This window comes from Cannabis sativa, chromosome 5, assembly GCF_029168945.1.
Source record: "Cannabis sativa cultivar Pink pepper isolate KNU-18-1 chromosome 5, ASM2916894v1, whole genome shotgun sequence".
Classification (NCBI taxonomy): Eukaryota; Viridiplantae; Streptophyta; class Magnoliopsida; order Rosales; family Cannabaceae; genus Cannabis; species Cannabis sativa.
The window spans coordinates 2,451,892-2,473,261 of record NC_083605.1 but is presented as its reverse complement, the minus strand read 5'-3'; the positions used below and the strand labels follow the sequence as shown (position 1 = coordinate 2,473,261).

At 34.9% G+C, this 21,370-nt stretch overlaps 1 protein-coding gene across 4 annotated transcripts; it reads right to left on the bottom strand.

Annotated features, from left to right (window-relative positions):
* Nucleotides 1-13,129: 13,129 nt before the first annotated feature.
* LOC115716446 (G-type lectin S-receptor-like serine/threonine-protein kinase At1g61500) lies at nt 13,130-20,234 on the bottom strand. 4 transcript variants are annotated; one of them, XM_030645242.2, is made up of 7 exons: nt 18,687-20,234; nt 18,456-18,575; nt 17,131-17,279; nt 15,130-15,337; nt 14,790-15,027; nt 13,802-13,952; nt 13,130-13,711 (listed from the first exon to the last, which is right to left on the bottom strand). In XM_030645242.2, exons 1-7 carry the CDS (start codon nt 20,080-20,082, stop codon nt 13,406-13,408), a joined length of 2,568 nt encoding a protein of 855 aa, XP_030501102.2. In that variant the 5' UTR covers nt 20,083-20,234; the 3' UTR covers nt 13,130-13,405. The 4 variants fall into 4 exon arrangements, with proteins under 4 accessions (XP_030501102.2, XP_060971204.1, XP_030501103.2 ...); XM_061115221.1 differs by having other exon boundaries at nt 18,456-18,528; nt 18,688-20,234; XM_030645243.2 differs by lacking the exon at nt 18,456-18,575.
* Nucleotides 20,235-21,370: the final 1,136 nt, after the last annotated feature.

Below are 21,370 nucleotides of genomic sequence, written 5' to 3'. Positions count from 1 at the left end.
TAGGGCAACATTTTTTCTGTTTTTGTTCTTGTATGTGCAGATTGAAAATCCTGAGATCTTCCTGAGGTTGAAGATGGAGTTCGAATCTGCTTGATCTGAAGGGAGTTCAGATTACTTTGCTGAAGGTGGTTCAGCTGTGTGTTTCTTGTGTATTGAGATCTAAATGTGTTTAGATCTCAAAGCTTGAGGTTGTTCAAGCATTAGGTAACTTTGTACAAAAGCCAATTTAGATTACATTGTTTGATTTGAAGAATCAGAACTGGATATTGTAATTGAATTGATTGTTTAGTGAAAGTTACTGTACCCGGTTCAAGGGAACCCAAGCACTACTCGGTTGGAATGCGTTTCCAATGCAGAGGAAGCTTGTAAATTTTGTGTTCATTGATTTTAAGTTCAAGTTCATAACATAGAATTACTCTGTTAAGAATCACTAATTAGAACGTGTAGTAATTAGGACTTTCAAAACAATTACAAGTATTACATACATTTTGTTGATGTGTTTTCTAGGTTTACATGGCTGTATTTACTGAAAAACAAATCTGATGCTCTTAAAGTCTTCCTAAATTTCAAGGCCGAAGCTGAATTGCAACTAGGAAAAAAATTAAAGTGCCTTCAAACAGATTGGGGGGGGGGGGTGAGTATAGGTCCTAAATTTCATGGCATCCAACATAGACACCCTTGTCCCACAACCCATCAACAAAATGGCCTAGCTGAAAGAAAACATAGGCACATTGTTGAAAATGGCCTTGCTTTGCTTGCTCAAGCATCTTTACCACTTAAGTTTTGGGATGAAGCTTTTAGAACTACTGTCTACATCCACAATAGACTCCCAACCCCACTTCTAGATCACAAATCTCCTATTGAAGTCCTGTTTAATATCAAACCCGATTACACCACCTTTAGAACCTTTGGTTGTAGGTGTTTTCCCAACATTAGGACATATAATAAACATAAGCTGGAATATAGGTCTACTCCTTGCACTTTTTTGGGATATAGCCTCAATCATAAAGGGTATAAGTGTCTTGATTCGAATGGGAGACTTTACATTTCTAGGGATGTCATTTTTGAAGAGTTTGCTTTCCATTTGCCAAAGTTAGTCCAACTTCACCCACCAAAGTCCCTATCTCAAATGTTGTGTCTTCCATCATACCCACATGTTCTCATACTCCTTGTACTTACACAATGGCTGATCTCATGCATTCCAATATTGAGAATGACCAACCTGAAATTACAAATCCTGACTCATCTCCACTGATTTTTCCCACTAATAGTTGGCTTCCAAGTCAATACCTTCTGGTTTTGATGCAGGGTAGCCCTCTACAGATAATAGTTTACCAGGTTCTCCACAGGTTATCACTTCTGTTGAACACAATCTGACTGCACCAGATCCCCCTACTGGTGTGCACTCAAACACTGATCTCAACAGCAGTGACAACTCTATTCCTACTGGTGTGCCTACTCCAGTTGCTACAGCACCTATTTTCAGCAGTGCCACTGCTGCTGCACCATCTTCATCTGGCTGTCATCAACCTGCTGGTCCTCAAAATGTTCACAACATGAGGACAAGATCCAAATATGGCATTCATAAACCGAAAGCCTTCTTGGTTACAAGAGAACCCACATCTCTTCAAGAAGCTCTTAGTTAATTAGTGTGGAACAAGGCAATGAGTGATGAAGTCCTTGCACTGGTCAGAAATAAAACATATACACTTGTGAGGCTCCCAACAGGAAGGAAAGCTATTGGTTGCAAGTGGGTCTACAAGAAGAAGGAGAACCCAGATGGATCTGTTCTAAAACACAAGGCAAGGCTTGTTGCTAAGGGCTTTCATCAAGAATATGGATTTGATTTCACTGAGACTTTTAGCCCAGTAGTTAAACCTGTTACCATTCGGGTTGTTTTGACTTTGGCTTTGCTAAATGGTTGGCATATTAGACAACTTGATGTTAATAATGCCTTCCTTAATGGAGACTTATAAGAGGAGGTATACATGTTACAACCTCCAGGGTTTGAAGTGCCTGGCAAAACAGATTTGGTGTGCAAATTGCACAAGGCCATCTATGGCCCCTCGAGCTTGGTTTGAAAAGCTTCAGCATTGCCTTTTGTCTCTTGGCTTCACATCATCCAAATCTGATTATTCCCTCTTTATTCAACATACATCTACTTTTATTACACTTATTCTAGTGTATGTAGATGATATCTTGATTTCAGGGAGTGACAATGCTACTATTGAGTCAATTGTTGCAGCTCTTAACAGCCAGTTTGCCCTTAAAGACCTTGGTCCTCTTGCATATTTTCTTGGGATCGAAGTGACCCAAACAGCAGCTGGTATTCACTTGTCACAGGCAAAATATGCTAAGGATCTCCTTCTCAAAGCTCAAATGAACAATGCCAAACCCTCTCCAACACCCATGACTAGTGGTATTCGATTATCTGCATACCAGGGGGAACCATTGGAAGATGTTCAGTTGTATAGGTCAGTTGTTGGTGCTCTCCAATACCTGACCATTACAAGACCTGAACTCTCGTTTAGTGTAAACAAGGTCTGTCAGTTTATGCAAAAGCCCTTATCTACATGCAGTTAAGCGAATACTCAGATATGTTAGTGGCACAATAGATCACGGGTTGCATCTGCAGAAGTCTGAGAGTTTGGATATGGTTGCCTATTGTGATGCCGACTAGGCATCAGATCCAGATGATCGAAGATCAACCACAGGTTTTGCCATTTTCATTGGCACAAATCTGATTGCTTAGAAAAGCAAAAAGTAGCAGACCATTTGGAGGTCCAGCATTGAAGCCGAATATAGGAGTGCTGCCAATGTTACAGCAGAGCTTACATGTCTACAATACTTATTCTCTGAACTCAAGATTCAACTCACACAACCTCCTACAATATGGTGTGACAACCTAAGCACTATAATGCTAACTCAGAATCCTGTCTTGCATCAAAGAACGAAACATATTGAGCTTGATTTGTACTTCATTCGTGAAAAGGTTCTCAGCAAGGTTATTCAAATCAAATACATCTCTTCCTATGATCAGTTAGCTGATGGGTTAACTAAAGCTATTTCCAGTCAAAGATTTCTTGAGTTTAGACACAAACTCAAAATTGAAGATCGTTCAATTATGAGTTTGAGGGGAGGTGTTGAAGACAGTTAAAACCGTTACATAGTTGTTAGCTGTTAGTTGTGTTTGTTTACACATGTCCTTGTATTGTGAGTTAGTTAGGAAAGTCTGTTATAGACTTCTTCTAATGCTAGACTATAAATGCTGTAACACTTGTTGATAATCAATGAGAATCTTTTGCTAAGTCTTTCCTTCTCTTTCTTCTCCTTCCTCTTATCTTTCTTTCTTTGTTTTGTTCTGTTCTTGGTGTTCTTCAATGGCTAGAAACTTCAATATTGGTCAACATCTAAAATCGACGTAAAATGAACAATTTAAATTTTCCGTCGATTCAAGACTGATGCCACATTGCATCAGTTGTAAACTGACATTTTTCAATTTTTGTGTCTGTTTTAAATATAAGCAATTGAGTTTGAAAGAAAAATAATAAATAGGATTTATTCCTCCCCCGAACTATGACTCTAGTAGAGTTTTGCCCTTGTACTTTTTTCTGTTGCAAAAATTCCCCCCACACTAAGTAAATCATTTGCAAATATCCCCCTCCTTTTACATTTAGCTCATTTTTTTAATTAATTTACTTATGTGGCCATGAATCACAAATATTATTGCACTACAACACAAGAGTTATTTAATAACATTTTTTTTGTTGAGATATTAGCAAGATTTTTCATTACTCCAAAAACCAATTTACAACCTACAACATCTTCCAAAGAAGACCTGGAAAAACATCAACTAAATATATAATCTTTCCTTTTCTTCGCATTAAAGCAAACCAATCTATATTTTTTTGACCCACATTTTTTGGGCAAATAGAACAACTCAAAGAACTTGTATAGTATAAATAGAAATTAACCATCTCAGGATTGAAATCAATTGGCATAATATCAACTAAGTGATATTGACTTAGAAATAGATATAACGGTAAGATTATAATATATCTTTTCCATTTATACTGTACAATATTGGTCCAGTCTGATGTATAGTCGATACATCTAGTACATGTTTACTTTGCTAATACTCTGGAAAAGATATTCCACTTACCTAATTAAGTGTAAGCAATTTATATTATTCATTATCATATCAATATAAATCCAGCATACTCATAAATCATGAGATAAAATAATTTGATTATAATGATTATTTTTTATTGTGTAGACAATTCTATAATCATGAATAATAATATGGTCTGGATTTAACTGAATTTATATACTAAACATATAATCATGAAAGTAACATGTGAACCAGTTAACATAAATGATTTTTGATTTTTTATTAATTAGTAAATTAGATTATATTAAAATAAGTTTTATTTAGAGCATAAAAATCCAACATCCTTCTCCTTTGCAATAAAAATAACGTAAGTTTCGCTCTTTGAATTTCATTGGAGTCACTCCATTATGCAACTGATGTATTATTGTGTTACTGGTAGCATTTTGATTATTGTAGAACTTTGAATTCCAACTAATATTTTGAAGTAGGAGCATTACAAACAGGGGATTTAGTAATATTCTCAGGTTTATTAAATATTTGCTTATTATTTTTTTTTTTGAAAGAAAAATATTTGCTTATTAATAAAAATATAAATTGTCCCTATTTTCACAAGCAACAATCATAGGATGTTCAGAATTTTATCTGAGAATCTTCTCATAATTTTGAGCCTTGTGAAAAAGTATATTCAAGTTTAACATTTTTCCTTCATTCATTAAGAAAATGACACTGAAGTCATATTAGTTATCTGGGTTAAACTCATCAATATAATATGAATCTTGATTTTGATATCCATATCAATTCCAAGAAATGTAATAATGCGAAAGAGGAAAAGAACTTTATTTGATGAAAAGAATATGATAGTTACAGAGAAAGGAAAGGCAGGGATATATATATACAAGAAAGAGGGAAAGACTTTGACTAATCATAACAGACTCAACAACTAACTTAACCAAAATAATAACAAACTCAGCTAACTCTAGTTAAAGATCAATAACCGAATAAACGGCTAACTGACCAACTAGTCTAACAGTGAGCAGAGTGAATAGCAGACAGAGTGAATAGCAGAGTTCGTGTTACCCCCCCTTCAAGGTGGACTGTATATATTATGTACAGCCATCTTGCCAATGTGTGTGTTGAGGGAAGGAGCCGAGTGGGGTTTGGTGAAAGCGTCAGCTAATTGGAGAGTACTTGAGACAGGGATGAGTCGAACTTTAGAGGTGTTGATCTTGTCTCGGATGAAATGGCAGTCAAGTTCAATGTGTTTAGTCCGTTCGTGGAAAGTAGGATTGTTCGCGATATGGATGGCGGACTGATTATCACAATATATAAAGGCTGGTGCATGTTGTGGAACTTGCAAATCCGAGAGAAGATATTGTAACCAAGTGATCTCACTAGTGGTGGCAGCAAGGGCCCTATACTCAGCTTCGGCTGAGCTTTTGGAGATAGTAGGTTGCTTTTTAGTTTTCCATGAGATGAGGCAGTCCCCTAAGAATATACAAAAACCGGTAGTTGATCTTCTCGTGATGGGGCAAGAAGCCCAGTCAGAATCTGAAAAACCTCTGAGATGTAGAGAAGAGTTAGTCGTGTAGAGAAGACCTTGACCCGGACTTCCTTTGAGATAACGAATTAGGTGGTGTAGAGCTTGCATATGTGTGGTTCGGGGAGCAGCCATGAATTGACTTAAGTTGTTGACAGCGTATGTTATATCCGGTCTTGATAAGGTGAGATAAAGAAGTTTGCCAATTAATTGTCTATATTCAGAAGGGTTTGTGAGAGGTTCTCCTTGAGTGTCATCGAGTCTAGTTTTAGGATCCATGGGAGTTTTTGTTGGTTTGCTGCCCGTGAACCCAGTATCCTCAAGAAGTTGTAGTGTATATTTTCTTTGAGACATGAAGAGGCCTTCTTTGGACTTAGCAATTTCAAAACCTAGGAAATACCTTAGCTCACCTAAAGCCTTAAGCTTGAATTGTTGGTGTAGGGAATCTTGAACTTGATGTAAAACTGCTATGTTGGGACCCGTGAGGATTATGTCATCGACATAAACCAAGATAGCTATAAAGTTGTCATTGTGTCCTCTTGTAAAGAGAGTGTAGTCGGCTTGTGATTGCTTAAATCCTTCTTGGATGAGAGCATCCGTGAGCTTTTTGTACCATTGCCTTGAGGATTGCTTGAGGCCATAGATTGATTTCTGCAATTTGCAAACAAGAGGAGGACCCGTGTGATCTTTATTAGAGACTGTCAAGCCAGGTGGTAAGGTCATATAAACCTCTTCGTTGAGATCTCCATTAAGAAACGCGTTGTTAATGTCAATTTGCAAAGTGTGCCATTGCTTTATGGTAGATATGGCAAGTAGCAGTTTGAATGTCACCATTTTGGCCACAGGAGAAAAGGTGTCAAAGAAGTCGAGTCCTTCTTGTTGAGAGTACCCTTGTGCTACTAGTCTAGCCTTTAATCTTTCTATTGAACCATCGCTGTTGAATTTGATCTTGTAGACCCATCTACATCCTATTGCTTTCTTGTTTGGTGGGAGAGGGACCACTATCCATGTTTTGTTATTCCTTAAAGCAGTGAGTTCATTATCCATAGCATCCAACCATTGTTTGAATTGAATAGCTTGTTGGTAAGTTTGTGGCTCCTTTAAGGAAGTGACTGCAAGAATAAATGCTTTGTAAGAATCGGATAATCTTGCATAAGACAAATATTTATTTAAACTATGGGGAGTAGATGATTTGTCCTGTATAGAAGAGTAACATTCAAAGTCCCGAAGATAGGTGGGAGGTTTTGAGATCCTGCTGGACCTCCTGGGAACTATATTAGCAGTTGCAGCAGGATTTTGAGCACACGGTTCTGTGCTTTGAGGAGCAGCGACTGGTTCCTCGATGCTTTGTTCATTGGCAGCAGGATTGTTGGTATTTTCTGTGTTGTCCCTTTGTTCATCTGCAATCGGTGGATAATCACTCATAGGTGTGTTAGTGATGTGAGAAGAAGGTAAAACTAATTCAGTAAATGGATCAATATTAGTAATACTTTCATTTAGTTTATGAAATGGAAATATTTTCTCATGAAAAACCACATTCCGAGATATGAAAATTTGTTTTGTGTTAATATCATAAAGCTTGTACCCTTTAATTCCTTAGGGATAGCCTATGAAAACACAAGTTCTAGCACGGGGGTCGAATTTAGTTCTATGAATTGGAAGTGTTGAAGCAAAAACAAGACACCCTAAGACCCTTAAATGAGAGTAATCAGGTTCCTTCTTGTAAAGCAATTCATAGGGAGTTTTATTTTTTAAATTTGGTGTAGGAGTGCGATTTATCAAGTAGGCGGCAGTCATGACACACTCAGTCCAAAACTTGATAGGTAGCCGTGCTTGAAAACATAAGGCTCGGGCAACATTAAGCAGGTGTTGGTGTTTTCGCTCGGCCACTGCATTTTGTTCAGGAGTGTCAACACATGTAAAGTCATGTAGGATTCCATGTTTGTTGAATAGATCTTTAAAGACAAGTTCGGGAGCATTGTCGGATCTGAAACACTTGATCATGCAATTGAATTGAGTTTGAACATATGAAATAAATTGAGGAATGACAAACAAAGCGTCGGATTTATGTTTTAGAAGATATATCCAAGTAAACCTAGAATGATCATCAACAAGGGTAAGAAAATATCTATAGCCAGAATGAGAAACAACATGATAAGGTCCCCATATATCACAATGTATCAAATCAAAAATATTACAAGCAAAACTATTGTTATTAGGAAAAGGCAACTTCCTTTGTTTTTGTAACACCCTAACTACCTTAGGCGTATTACGTGATTTTTAAACGCACTGTGCAGCTCGTTGCTAATCAACGAGGTTTATGGAAAAACGTGATTAATTAAAATTTTGCTTTTTAATTAAACTTATAAAACCGTATTATAAAAGACTCGGGATCCCGATTATAAAAATATTTACAAAAAGTTTAACTGTTTGTCTGTTACATCAAAATAAAGTCGTCTAACGACCAATTACAAAAACTCAGCCTTGCTGTCCCGAGGATCGTACGCTCCAGGCCTAACCGCCCCGACATGTACAATCTCATAAGCTCGCTCACGGTCCATCAGCTATAGCCTTGCCTTTACCTACACATGAACATAAACTGTGAGTCGACAGACTCAGTAAGAAAAGCATAATAATATCATACATAAAACTAACTGCCGTGTCCAACACGATACTGAGTCCCGCTACTGCCATGTCCAACATGGTACTGAGCCACTACTGCCATGTCCAACGTGGTACTGAGTTTTGAACGTTCATAGGGACGGTACTATTGACAAGTATCCTCCTGATCGGTCGAACCGGTCATACTCCGGCTGCTGGTCATACTCCAGCCTGTACCGACGGGATAGGTCAATAGCACTGAACCACCAACCGAATGTCAGCCTGATCGGTCAAACCGGTCATACTCCGGCTGCTGGTCATACTCCAGCCTGTACCGACGTGACAGGGTTGGATGGTTCGAAGCCTAAATACATAACTAATGTAATCTAGCAGGCTTCCTACATGCACGCTAAACATGTAATCTACATATGCATACTGTTATACTAATCTTACCTGGATTCCGATTTCAGGTGTGCCGGTCAACCTGACTGGAACTGAAGCTGAGTGGTGGATTACTGGCTCCTAAACCATAAAAATCACAACGCTATAAGTGACACGCTAAATCACTTCCCGGGGACTAAAACTTGGAACTAAAAGTTTTCCTATCGATAAAAAGCATGGCAATACCCCTAAAAACATAAAAACGAGAAAAACTAGGGTTCGGAAAAATTCCCCAACCGGTAGACCGGTTGCCCAACCGGAATTCCGGTTCTGGGAATTACTGGACACCCATCCGGAATTCCGGTTGCACAACCGGAATTCCGGTTCCTCGCAGGAATTTTTCAAAAATTCCTAACTTGATCAATTCTAACCCAAATCAATCCAAACCTTCCAGACCTGCTCTATATGCCCCAAATAACCATTTAGAGGCAACAAATTCACCCAGAACTCACAGAGACAAAATTCACCATTAAAGACCAAGCTTTGAGTTCCAAAACTCAAACTTGGTTAAATCCACTAACATGCAATTAAGCTAGATCAAACCTACATAAAAATGCATAACTAAGCCTCTGAATACGAAAATAATCAACCACAGCAAGCAATTTACAGATTCAACATATATTTTCAAAATTCATGCTCTTGAACTAAAAGACTTCAAAACTTGATTCTAAGTAATTATCATGCATAAACTAACTTTAAACTACTTAAAATAGCAAGGTAAATCCATAGAAAATAACAACCATTCACAACAGCAAGTATCACAACAATTCACATGCAACCATCACTTTTTACACATTTTTTTTTTCAAGAAATTAAAGAAGGAGAGACAAGAACCAACCTAGCTTGCAATGGACCTTAAGAGATGATGAATCAACAAGCCAAAATCAAAGGAGAAAACCCACTCCTTGCTGCTCAAAGCTTGGCCGAAAATGGAAGGGAAAGAAAGAGAGAGTTTCTTTTTTTTTTTTGAAAATTCTATTTTTGCTAAGTGTGTGAAAAATGAAATAAAAGCCATATAATTCCATTTTATTCAGCCAACAATTAAACAATTAAACATTTCTTTTTCATTAATAATTTCACTAGAAGACAAAATACTAATGGGGCAAAAAGACCATTTTGCCCCTCCACCATAAAATCACATAAATCATACTAAAGGGGTATTTTTGGGAAATTCTAAATTCCCGGCCATTCCCGACATTCCCAATGTCTAAAACCCGTCCCCAAACTACTAGCATACTAGGTTGTGATTTCTACTGAGCCAAACGCCGAGTTCCAAAATACCGGACACCGGAAATGCAAAATATAAAACTACTGATGACATAATCATGCATTTCTGAATTCCATAAATAACAGTAATAAATTATTTAAATAGCTATAAATAATTTCATAATTAAACATAAACAACTGCTAATTTCCAAATTAACTAAGCGGGCTTTACAGTTTTGCTAAAGGGCATATGTAACATGGAGAGTTTTTATGAAGGGCAGTAGCATTACAATGCAATTTGTTATTCAAAATATTCAAATGCTTATTAGAGAGATGTCCTAATCTAGAATGCCATGTTTCAGCAGTAATATTGAGGATGGCAGAGTCCTTGAAATTGGAATCAAATATGTAGAGACCATTCTTGGATTCACCTCTGCCAATCTCCTTCTTGCTGATCTTGTCCTGTATATAAAAATGGTTAGTCATGAATTCAATGCTAAGAGACTTATGATCAGTTAAGTAGCTCACGGATATGATGTTATATTTGAAGCTAGGAACATAAAGAACATCCTCTAATATGATTTGTTTAGAGACAGCAACAGTTCCTACTTTATGTGCAAGAATAAAATTGTTGTTAGGTAGCATGAGTCTAACAGGATATGAATCACATATGCATTGAAACATGTTAATATCATGGCAAATATGCCTTGTGGCTCCTGAGTCTAAAATCCAAGTGCCATTTATGGGAAAATTGGGCATGCAAGAGAGAACAACACCCGATTTACCTGTCACATTACCAGTTTCAGTAGTAGGCATACCAGGTTGCTGATTTGCAAGCAAATTTAGTAATTGCTGGTACTGAACAGCATTTAATTGAGGGAGAAGAGTCTGGTTGTCTCCAGGGGGTTTGCTACTGTCACTGCTGGTCTGAAATTGGTTGGCAGTGGCATCTTTGGTGTTGTTGTTTTTCCCATATCCAGGAGGGTATCCATGAATCTTGTAGCACTTTTCAATGGTGTGACCAAGAATGTTGCAGTGGGTGCAAAAAGGCCTATTTCTCTTAGGGGGGTGTGATTTATTTCCTTGAGAATCCTTCTTGTTGTTGCTGTTCTTATCACCTTGAAATGCAAAGGCCATGGATGGATTTGGTTCAGAAATGTTGCTGGTATTTCCCTTCTGGTTTTCTTCTTGAGTAACCAAGTGGAAAACTCTATTAACTTCGGGTAAGGGATCCATTAGGAGAATACTACTTCTTACTTGAGAGAAAGAATCAGATAAACCCATAAGAAAAGACATGACATACTCCATATGGTGATGTTCTTGAAATTTTTTAACACCACCACATGTGCAGCCATTACAAACACAAGTTGGTCTGTAATTAGACAATTGTTCCCATATAGTCTTTAGCTTGGTAAAATACATGCTTATAGATTGATTTTCTTGTTTCAAGTTCATCAATCCCTTTCTTAAGTTGTATATATGGGGTCCATTTCTTTGTTGAAATCGGATCTTAAGATCAATCCAAATAGCTGCAGCGGACTCATCATATAGAATACTAGAAGAGATTTCCTTCGAAACAGAATTTAATATCCAAGAAATAACAATATTGTTGTTTCTAAGCCAAGCATTATACATGATAAAATCAGAAGGCATGGGTTTAGGAATAGTACCATCCAAGAATCCGAGTTTGTTTTTAACTGAAATCGCCAATTGCATTGCCCTACTCCAAGACATGTAGTTGTCTTGCCCCGTGAGTAGTTGAGACACAAGAACATTTCCTGGATTGTCTCCATGGTGCAGATAGTATGGATCTGTGGGGTCTTCAAGTGGATTTTTCTGCTGTGTGATTAGTTGCTGGTTCTGATTAGTTCGCACGATTGGATTTGAGGGATTTTCAATCGTACTTTGAGTAACATCGTTCCCTCCTTCTTGGATTGCAGCTTGATTATCAGTCGACATTTAAGAAAAGAAGATCAAGAAAAAAAAAGTTGATCGAAGAAGAAGGAACGGAGGAGCGCCTGAGATAAGAAAAGGCTCAGGGAAGAACAAAAGGAACGCCTGAGATGGGAAATTAGCTCAGGGAAGAGATGCCGGAGGAGAATCACGGCAACGGAGGCGGAAGAAGAGGGATCAGGGGAAAGCCTTACTTTCCCTGCTTTGATACCGTAATGCGAAAGAGGAAAAGAACTTTATTTGATGAAAAGAATATGATAGTTACAGAGAAAGGAAAGGCAGGGATATATATATACAAGAAAGAGGGAAAGACTTTGACTAATCATAACAGACTCAACAACTAACTTAACCAAAATAATAACAAACTCAGCTAACTCTAGTTAAAGATCAATAACTGAATAAACGGCTAACTGACCAACTAGTCTAACAGTGAGCAGAGTGAATTAAGTAGCAGAGTTCGTGTTATGTAACACTATGTAACATAACCATCATTTTGACTAAATGAGTATATAATCTTGTCCTCAGGTTTTTCATCGAACTTTTTTTCTTCGACTTCTCTGATGAACTTTGATTCTATAATTGGGCATTTTGAAAAACTACAAATATTTAATAAATCAATACATTGCTCAATTAAATTCTTATGGCAAATTTGAGAAAATATTTCACATGTATAACATATTCAGATATCTAAAAAATACCAAAACAAACATATCCATGTATTCTAAGGTTAATTTTCTATATATTTTTCAGATAACACCTTGTTGCTACAATTTTAACTTTGGGTTGTTTCATAATAATAATAGTAATAGTAATAACAACAATAATAATAATAGGCCAAAAAAAGTTTCTAATAGTGACAAAGTTTGGTTTGACTCATTGTAAATAGTATAGTATTTTAAGGTCCTCTATTTTTTAGTTGAGGATGCTTGTAGAGTTGTACAAATTGATTGTTGGAGTAATGAAATTCATCTTATTCATTAAATAATAATAATAATAATAATAATAATAATAATAAATTGTATGATGTAGTTATAAATTTTTTATATATTCATGATCTATTAATAATAAGAGTTATTGCCATGCATGGAAGAACTTTGATAGTGTTGTCTAATTTATTTTGTGTGTTGTTTTGTGCTTTTTTTTGTTGGTTTGTTTTGTGCCTTTAGTTGGTTTATTTATGCCATTTCGTAGTCCAAATAAGGTAGCATTATAAGAAAAATACTTGGAAAATCTAAGACATATCATTTTTTTAAAATTTATCCTTTAATATATTCAAAAGATTTTGAATAAAGTAATTAATAAAATCAAGAAGCAGTAAAATATACTTCAACATGTATAGTACTATATATTTGTTATTTATATAGTATTGTTTGTTTGCCGAAACAGCCAAGCGCGACGAAAGCTTCACCGCCCTTCTTCCAGCTCGAGCTCACAGACCTGTTAGAGTCGATTCTAAATAGAACTAAGAAAAAGATTACTCATTTCAAATGATTTAATGCTCTTTCAACCAACGCGTTTGGCCTTATCAGTGCTTTCAAAAACTATAAATTATTAGTTTATCTCGGGTCAAGCAACGATAGAGTAACCCTATTGACTGAGAATCTACTACTAGTTTTTGTTGAAGAATCATGAGTAGCTATTTGAAAAGTAAAAATAGGTTGTTTAGGTTGAGGTTGATCAAATACTTGGTTGCTTAACATGGAAGCTACATTAGCCATAGAGGGTCTATCTGAAGCAAGGTCTTGAACACATAGTAGCCCAATATGTATGCATTTCATCACTTGTGATTTATCATATGATTCACCCAATAATTTTTCATCCACCAACTCTAAACCTCTATCTTCACTCCACAATTGCCATGCCTGATGATCATTTTAATTACTCAAATTAGTTTTCACAACAAAAATACTACAATTTGGCATCGAATGAATTAGTTATGCATGCAAACTTACATATGCAATAAGGCTTTCGTATTGGTCTCCATATAGGAAGCTAGAATTCTTTTTTCCACTTATTATTTCTAGTATCAACACGCCATAGCTAAAAACATCAGATTTTTCAAAAAATATTCCTCTCATTCCATACTCTGGAGACATATAACCACTGCAATATATTATTGATAATAACCATTAATAATTAGCTCAAATGCATTTATGTAATTAGGGACAAAGAAACAAAATAAAGTAATTACATATTACTATTTCAGATTTGTCGTTTGATTTAATATGAAACTTGAAGTAATTCATAGTTGTCTTAAAATTAAATGACTTTCAAGGTAACAATATTATACTTCTTTCTTTCACTACCCAAAAAAAATTATCTTTAATTAGTGAAAACTTTTTAATCTCAATATAAAAGTTACTTATGACTAAAACATAATATTTAAATACAAATTATCATTAATTTAATTAAAAAATAAAAAGAAAATAAGCGATTGAGATTCAAACTTCTCACTCTTTAACAATAAAAAAAAAAGCTTTATCATTGCACTAAACAACTACTTAATAAGTAAGTTACAATAAATAGAATTCTATAGAAACATATTTTTTTAACTTAGACATAGGTTCCATATCCCTCATTTTCAGACAATAACTATAATATAGCTAGGTACTTATGCCACTATTTAACCTAAAATATAATTACATAGAAGGACAATTTTTTTTTACTTAGACATAGGTTCCAAATCCCCTATTTTCAGACCATATAACTATATAGAAACACAAATATTACTTAGACATAATTTCACCCTTGCATGTACTATAACTCTAAAACCAATCTAGAAATAATAACACTTTAATATATATTCTATGGTAATAATTAGGTTAATTAGTGTAAAGAATAACTTAATAACAACCTTCAAAATCTTTTATAACAAATTTATAAATAATCTCAAAATAATATTTATATACAAATTAAAGTAGAGGAATTAAAGATGCTTACATGGTTCCCACCACCCTATGAGTGTTTGCTTGGTTTAATGTGTCTTCAAAAATCCTTGCCAATCCAAAATCAGATATTTTAGGGTTCATCTTCTCATCCAATAGAATGTTACTTGCCTTTAAATCTCTATGTATAACCCTTAAACTTGAATCACGATGAAGATATAAAAGACCTCTTGCAATCCCATCAATAATCTTGAACCTATGCTCCCAATCAAGTTTTGCTCTTCTTTCTTTATCTAATCAATAATTCAGAAATATTATGATCATTAATCTTAATTAATTTGAGACAAAAAAGAAAAAAAATTGTGAAGAAAAGATCATTAATTAATATTACTAACCGAAAATAAAAGTATCCAAACTCTTGTTGAACATGAACTCGTATATTAATATCTTCTCTTGATTTTCAATGCAACATCCAATTAGCTTAACAAGATTTCTGTGTTGAAGTTTTGATATCAATATCATCTCATTCCTAAATTCTTCATCTCCTTGTGATGAGTTGCTACAAAGTCTTTTCACTGCGACTTCCTTCCCATTTAGTTGTCCCTGCAAATTTCCAAAAAGCATATTATTATTTAACTAATTAATAAGTTCGCTCACAAGTACTCCACGCCTACATCTAGAACATTGTTATTTGGTCCAACCGTTGTTGAATGTACAAAAGTGGAAGAAAAGAACTCATTGAATTGATTGTGAAGAGCAGAGCTCTTTATATACAAGTACAATACTCTTGAAGTTAATTAAAGAAAGACTTAACTAACATAACAGTAAAAAGTAACTATAAAATAACTAACTTCACTAACTATTTAACACCCTCCTCAAACTAAGCATGGATAATGAAGCCAGGCTGAGTTTATCACACAACAGTTTGAATCGAGGTGCAGAAAGAGCCTTAGTTAGTGATATTTTTCGAATGGTTAGTGATATTGCATAGTGTTATTAAATTATATTACGTGAGACCCAATACTTAATTCTACCAATAACTATATGACAGTGTAGTATAGTTCCTCCAAATGAAAAGGTCTCCATAAGTTTTTTCTTGTAATGAATAGTTAGTTGTCTCCTGGAAGTATGTTCCCGAAAAGCTAATTTGTCCATTTGGAAAAAATCTCGTGGAATGATAGTTTCCATCCAGGAGGGAGTTTCCGGATGACTATCATGTCCACTCCGTGTATAGTCTTCAGGAAAGGTAGTCTTCCCCAGAACAGGTATTCTGAATGGCTAAGGGTTCCTCCGTGAGTCCCTTCAGTATACGCTTCAGTACTCTGTCCCAGTAGTGTATGTCTCATCCAGAAGCACGTTTCTTTTGCTGACGTGGAGATTCTTAAGTTTGTTCAGTCAGAATAACTAACTTAACAACTCAATAGTTGCAGCCACCGACCTTAAGATCTTTATCCTCACCCTATAAATACAACCCGCACTTATCATTTCAATGAGGTAGAGTTCAGATGAGTTTCGAGAGGTGATCTTGAGAGAGAAAGATTGAGAGATAGAGAGAGAGGTATATAGAAAAGAGAGAGATTTGAGTTTGAGTTTTGTATGAAGAATCTTCTATAGATGAAGAAGATTAATCTTGGGTAAGAGTGTGAGAGTTAAAACACTTTTAGAGAATCCATCTGAGAATCGATGTCGACTGTATTGTCTGTTGCTCAATCAACAAATAAAATTTAGTGGTGTTTTAGAACTAGAGTAGAGTTATAGATCACATCGATCTATAGGACTTGAACCAATATACATCTTGGTGTTAATTTGATTTTTTAGTGCTTTAATTATTTTTGATTTTAATACTCTGCTCATCCCTATTTTTCTCTAATTCGTATTTGTGAATAGTTAATCGTGTCATTGCAAATTATTTGTTGATCAAATTTTAGTTGATTTGATTCTGCACTATAGTCCTAATCTTCCCACAGAAAACTTAGAGGGCGCTATGTACTATTGATACCTTTAGCATTTCTCCCTATATCTATAAATCACAAAAAAAGCTATATTTTTTAGTGATAACATTTTTGTCATTATATAGATTTTGGCAACTAAAATATTACTTTTGTTCTCAATAAAAAGTTGTCTGTAACTAAAATGTGGTATTTAGATATTAATTTTAACTAATTTTAATTTTTAGTCGATCGCAACGTGTAATAACATATTTAGTTATAATAAATTATGATTTTGTAACTAATAACTTGTAGTCGCTGACTTTATAAGTGATATATAGCATATAACGTAAATAATTATTTATTTTAATCACAATTTTGTTAATTTTTAGTCACAAATTTTAGTACGACTAAAAATAAAATATTTCTACATATTTTCTCTTGAAAAATAATTGAATTACATATTACCTTATACACAGAGCCAAACCCTCCTTGGCCAAGTTTGTTGGTAATGCTGAAGTTGTTTGTGGCTATTAATACACTATCCAACTCAAAAAAATGAAGCTCAGGTTGATCATCTCCTCCTCTTGTGAAATCATTATCAATTGAAATGTTACCTGGTTTTTCAAACCAAATATACACATGATCATGATATTAATTAATCAAAACATACATTATCCAATTATCACTATTAAAAAAAAAAAACTAGTACTATTTAATGATTATTTCTAGTAGAATTTTTGACTTAATTAATATGATCATTTTTATTTACTCTTGTATATAGATATAAATTCTGATTTTGGTTAGTACTAATTTATACTTTTAGCCATTCATTTTTTCACTACAAATTTTTTTACTTATAGTCACAACAAAACTTGTGACTAAAAATATAAAACTTGTAACTAATTATAAATCATCACTTTTATGTTGTGACTAAAATGCCTGTCACTACAAAAAAACTTTATTTTTAGTCACAACAAAACTTGTGACTAAAAGTTAACAAGTTGTGACTAATTATAAATTATTATTCCTATGTTGTGATTAAAATGTCCATGACAAAAAGTATTAGTCATAAATTACAATTTGTTGTGACTATAAATCTATTTTTAGTCACAATACTTATTGTGACTAAAACTAAATTAGTGACAACTTATATCTAAATACTATGTTTTAGTCATAAGTAACATTTTGTTGTGACTAAAAGTCATAATTTTAGTCACAAAATAATTATTGTGACTAAAAAATTATCACTAAAAGTAGCAATTTTTTGCAGTGGGTGACTAAAGGTATTAGTCACAAAAATTACAATTTATTGTGACTAAGTGTACTTTTACTCAAAATACTTGTTTGTGACTAAAAGTAAACTAGTAACAACTTGTATCTAAAAACAATATTTTAGTCACAAGTAATTTTTTGTTGTGACTATAAAAGTTACATTTACTCACAAAAAATGTATATTGTGACTAAAAATTTGTCACTAAAGGTAGTTATCTTTTGTAGTAGTGCTTTTAGTATTTTTTTATGATATTTTCTTAGTGAAAAGGTATTATGTGAGATATCTAAGACTCAAGAATATCCTGGAATTGTTTTCACTATTAATTTCAATAGTTTTTGGTTGTATTGTGAGATCAAATTCTAAAAAAAAAGTAGCAATCATTAAACTACTCAAATTAATTACGTGAATTTTTGTGGTTTAAAAATTATTCAAGGTGGAAAGATCCAAGATATTTCTCTTTCTTTTTTAAATGATTTTTTGTGGTTAAGAAAAGAAGCTAGCTATGAGATTTTCATACCTTTGCTTTCAGCTTTTCTTTTATGTACAACAAATGCTATTCCACCTAATAATATTGCACCACTTGATAGAGCCACAACACAAGCAATTATTATGATTTTTGTTTGTCTCCCACGATAACCTAAAAGTTCAATGATAAGTCCAAATACAAAAATCAAACATTTTCATTTCTTGACAATACTATTTTAAATAGTAACAGTAACTTTAATTCAAAAATAACATATTATTTTACCTTGTAATTCTGATGAGGCCGCAATGCGAAAATACAAATCATTTGCATCATCACTTTCAAGTATTCTAATATCAATAAGGGGTGTGTTTCGCCAAACCATACACCCTACCGCATCAATAAATGAATAAGCTATACAAGAACAATTATTCATACACCATTTATGACATGTATCAAGGTTGTTTGAAGCAACTTGCACAAATACATACATATCGGGAATACGAATATTAGAGATCAACTCAAAATAGTCATCATTTTTATCGCAAAATAATTCACTTTCCCTAACACACCCTCCGCTCCAATTTCCTTTGTTCCACTCTTGTTGTGATTTTGGCTTAAACCCTCTTAAGCACTTGCACAATGGAGATTCTGTCCTTTGGCACGCCCCAAATGGTCCACATCTCCCGTAAAAATTGCAAGCACTTGGACCCTGATAGCTTATTTTCCCATAATTAGCTTTATCTTTCATCACAACCATCACCGTTCCATTTGGTGAAAGAAATAAAACCGAGTTGGTGAACTCATCGTTTGTCTTCAAATATGTTGTTCCTTGTTCTACATTTTCGACTAGGTTGAATGGAGTCCTATAAGAAGAATATATGGTTGGGTTGCCATTACTAGTGAACTTCAACTTATTCCAAGGTCCACTTCTCGAGTAAATGGTAGATGATGATCCATTATTAATCGAAATCACGATTTCAGGAAGTGTTTTCTTTATGATTTCGAAAATGAAATTTCCAGGCGATGGATCGTTTTCATTTTTCCATGAAGTTAGCTTGTAATCCTCGCCAGTTTTGAGATTGAAACCCAGAACGGAGCCTGGAAAGAATGTATCACATGGATTTTTGAAACTCTCCCACAAATTTTCACCTGAAGTGACATCTCTAAGGACGAAGTTTCCATTGTCTAAAAGTAGACCTAACGTACTACTAGTTCTATTTGATCGAAGGTCAACGTTGGTTGACCAAATTGTCGAGGAAGAATTTTGTAGTTCTTCGTGTTGAATAAGCTCTAGATTTCCATTGTTGTTGATTTGAAGAACTGCTAATGAAGTAGAGCTTGTAAGAGAAAGTGGATGCTCTCGATTGGCAACCCATGCAACTGAACGAGGAGAATCATGTCCCTTATACCAAATACCTAAATATTGATTTGTAGAAGTGTTGTTGGGAGTAAAGAAGCCTAATTCAAAAACATGGTTGCAGGAAACAAGAGTTTGGTTTAATGAGAGTGGTTGTGAAGATGTTAGATTAGAAATGAATATTGAGAAACAATTTGTGGAAGAAGATAAAATAACAATGATGATCAACCATAGAGTAGTTAAAGGAGGTGTAGTCATTTTAAAGAGACAAGCTTGCAATAAGCACAAGAAGACTATTCTATTAATTTTCTGCTCTAACATTATATGTAGATAAGGATAAGCTTTTCGTAGTTGAATTTGTTTTGGCCACAAAGAAATTGATAGTGGAAGAGATGAAACTACGTGGAAATTTCTTATTGTATAACATTTTCAAAATGCTCTTATTATAATTAAATTGATATGGACGTTTCAACTACTAGCTACTTTGAAGACTTTTACCTTTTTGAGTCTATCTAATGAATTATTATTTTCTAGAGCTAGTTACTATTTTCCTTATGAAATCATGACATCATACATAAGTTTGATATTTTACAACTTGTTTGGTAGGCTGTATAAATGTCGTATTGTATTAAATAACAAATAACATTATGTTTAGATAAACTATTATATATATTACATGAATTATTACGACCATAAATTTTAATGCAATGTTATTCGTATTATTTAATACATAACAAATGACACGTATTAGCTTGTAATATAATATTTACAAACGATCTCGAAGTCCATCTCGGCTCCGACCCTAGCCTTGGACCCCAGACCCGAACTCGGACCACGAAACTGAACTCGGACCTAGGCTAACCTGGACCCCAGACCCGAACTTGAACCCTAGACCCCGAACCCTAGATCCCAGACCCGAACCCTAGATTTGACCCTGAACCCCAGACCCAGACCTGCACCACTAGACCTTGACCTAACCTGGACCTCGAACCCGAACTTGGACCCCAGACCCCAAACTTGAACCCATACCATAACCTGGACCCAGACCCGAACCACAAACCCCGAACATGAACCTCAGAACTGGACCAGAACCTTGAACAAGACCCCAAATCCCAAACTTGGACATGGACCCGAACTCGAACTCGGATCACCAACCAAACTGGAGTCCACTGGGGAGATCCCTCTCCTTGAAAGTTCAAAGAGCCATGGGTAGACGCCCTGGCATCTTTGAACAACTTATCAACAAACAACAAAACATCATGCTTAACATAATTAAAGGAAACATCAGCTAACTTTTTTCTCCAGGTGCCAAATAGAGGAAAATAGAGGTCATAGTCTCCAATCAGGGGGTCTTTCAACACATAAGGCGTAAATAACATGTTGCGCATTCGAGAGAATAGAAAAGCCATCCCACTAGTTTTCAAACACCCATTGAAGAGCCAAAATAACTGCTTCAAGCTCAGGAGAAGTCGCACTGGTTTGAAGGCCATGGACCATACACACAAACTAGCTAGATCCCCTTGTCAAAATCAATCACCAAAATAGCTCCACCAAATCAATTGTCTTTGAAAGAACCATCTCCAAGAATCACTTTCGAGACAAAGGGAGA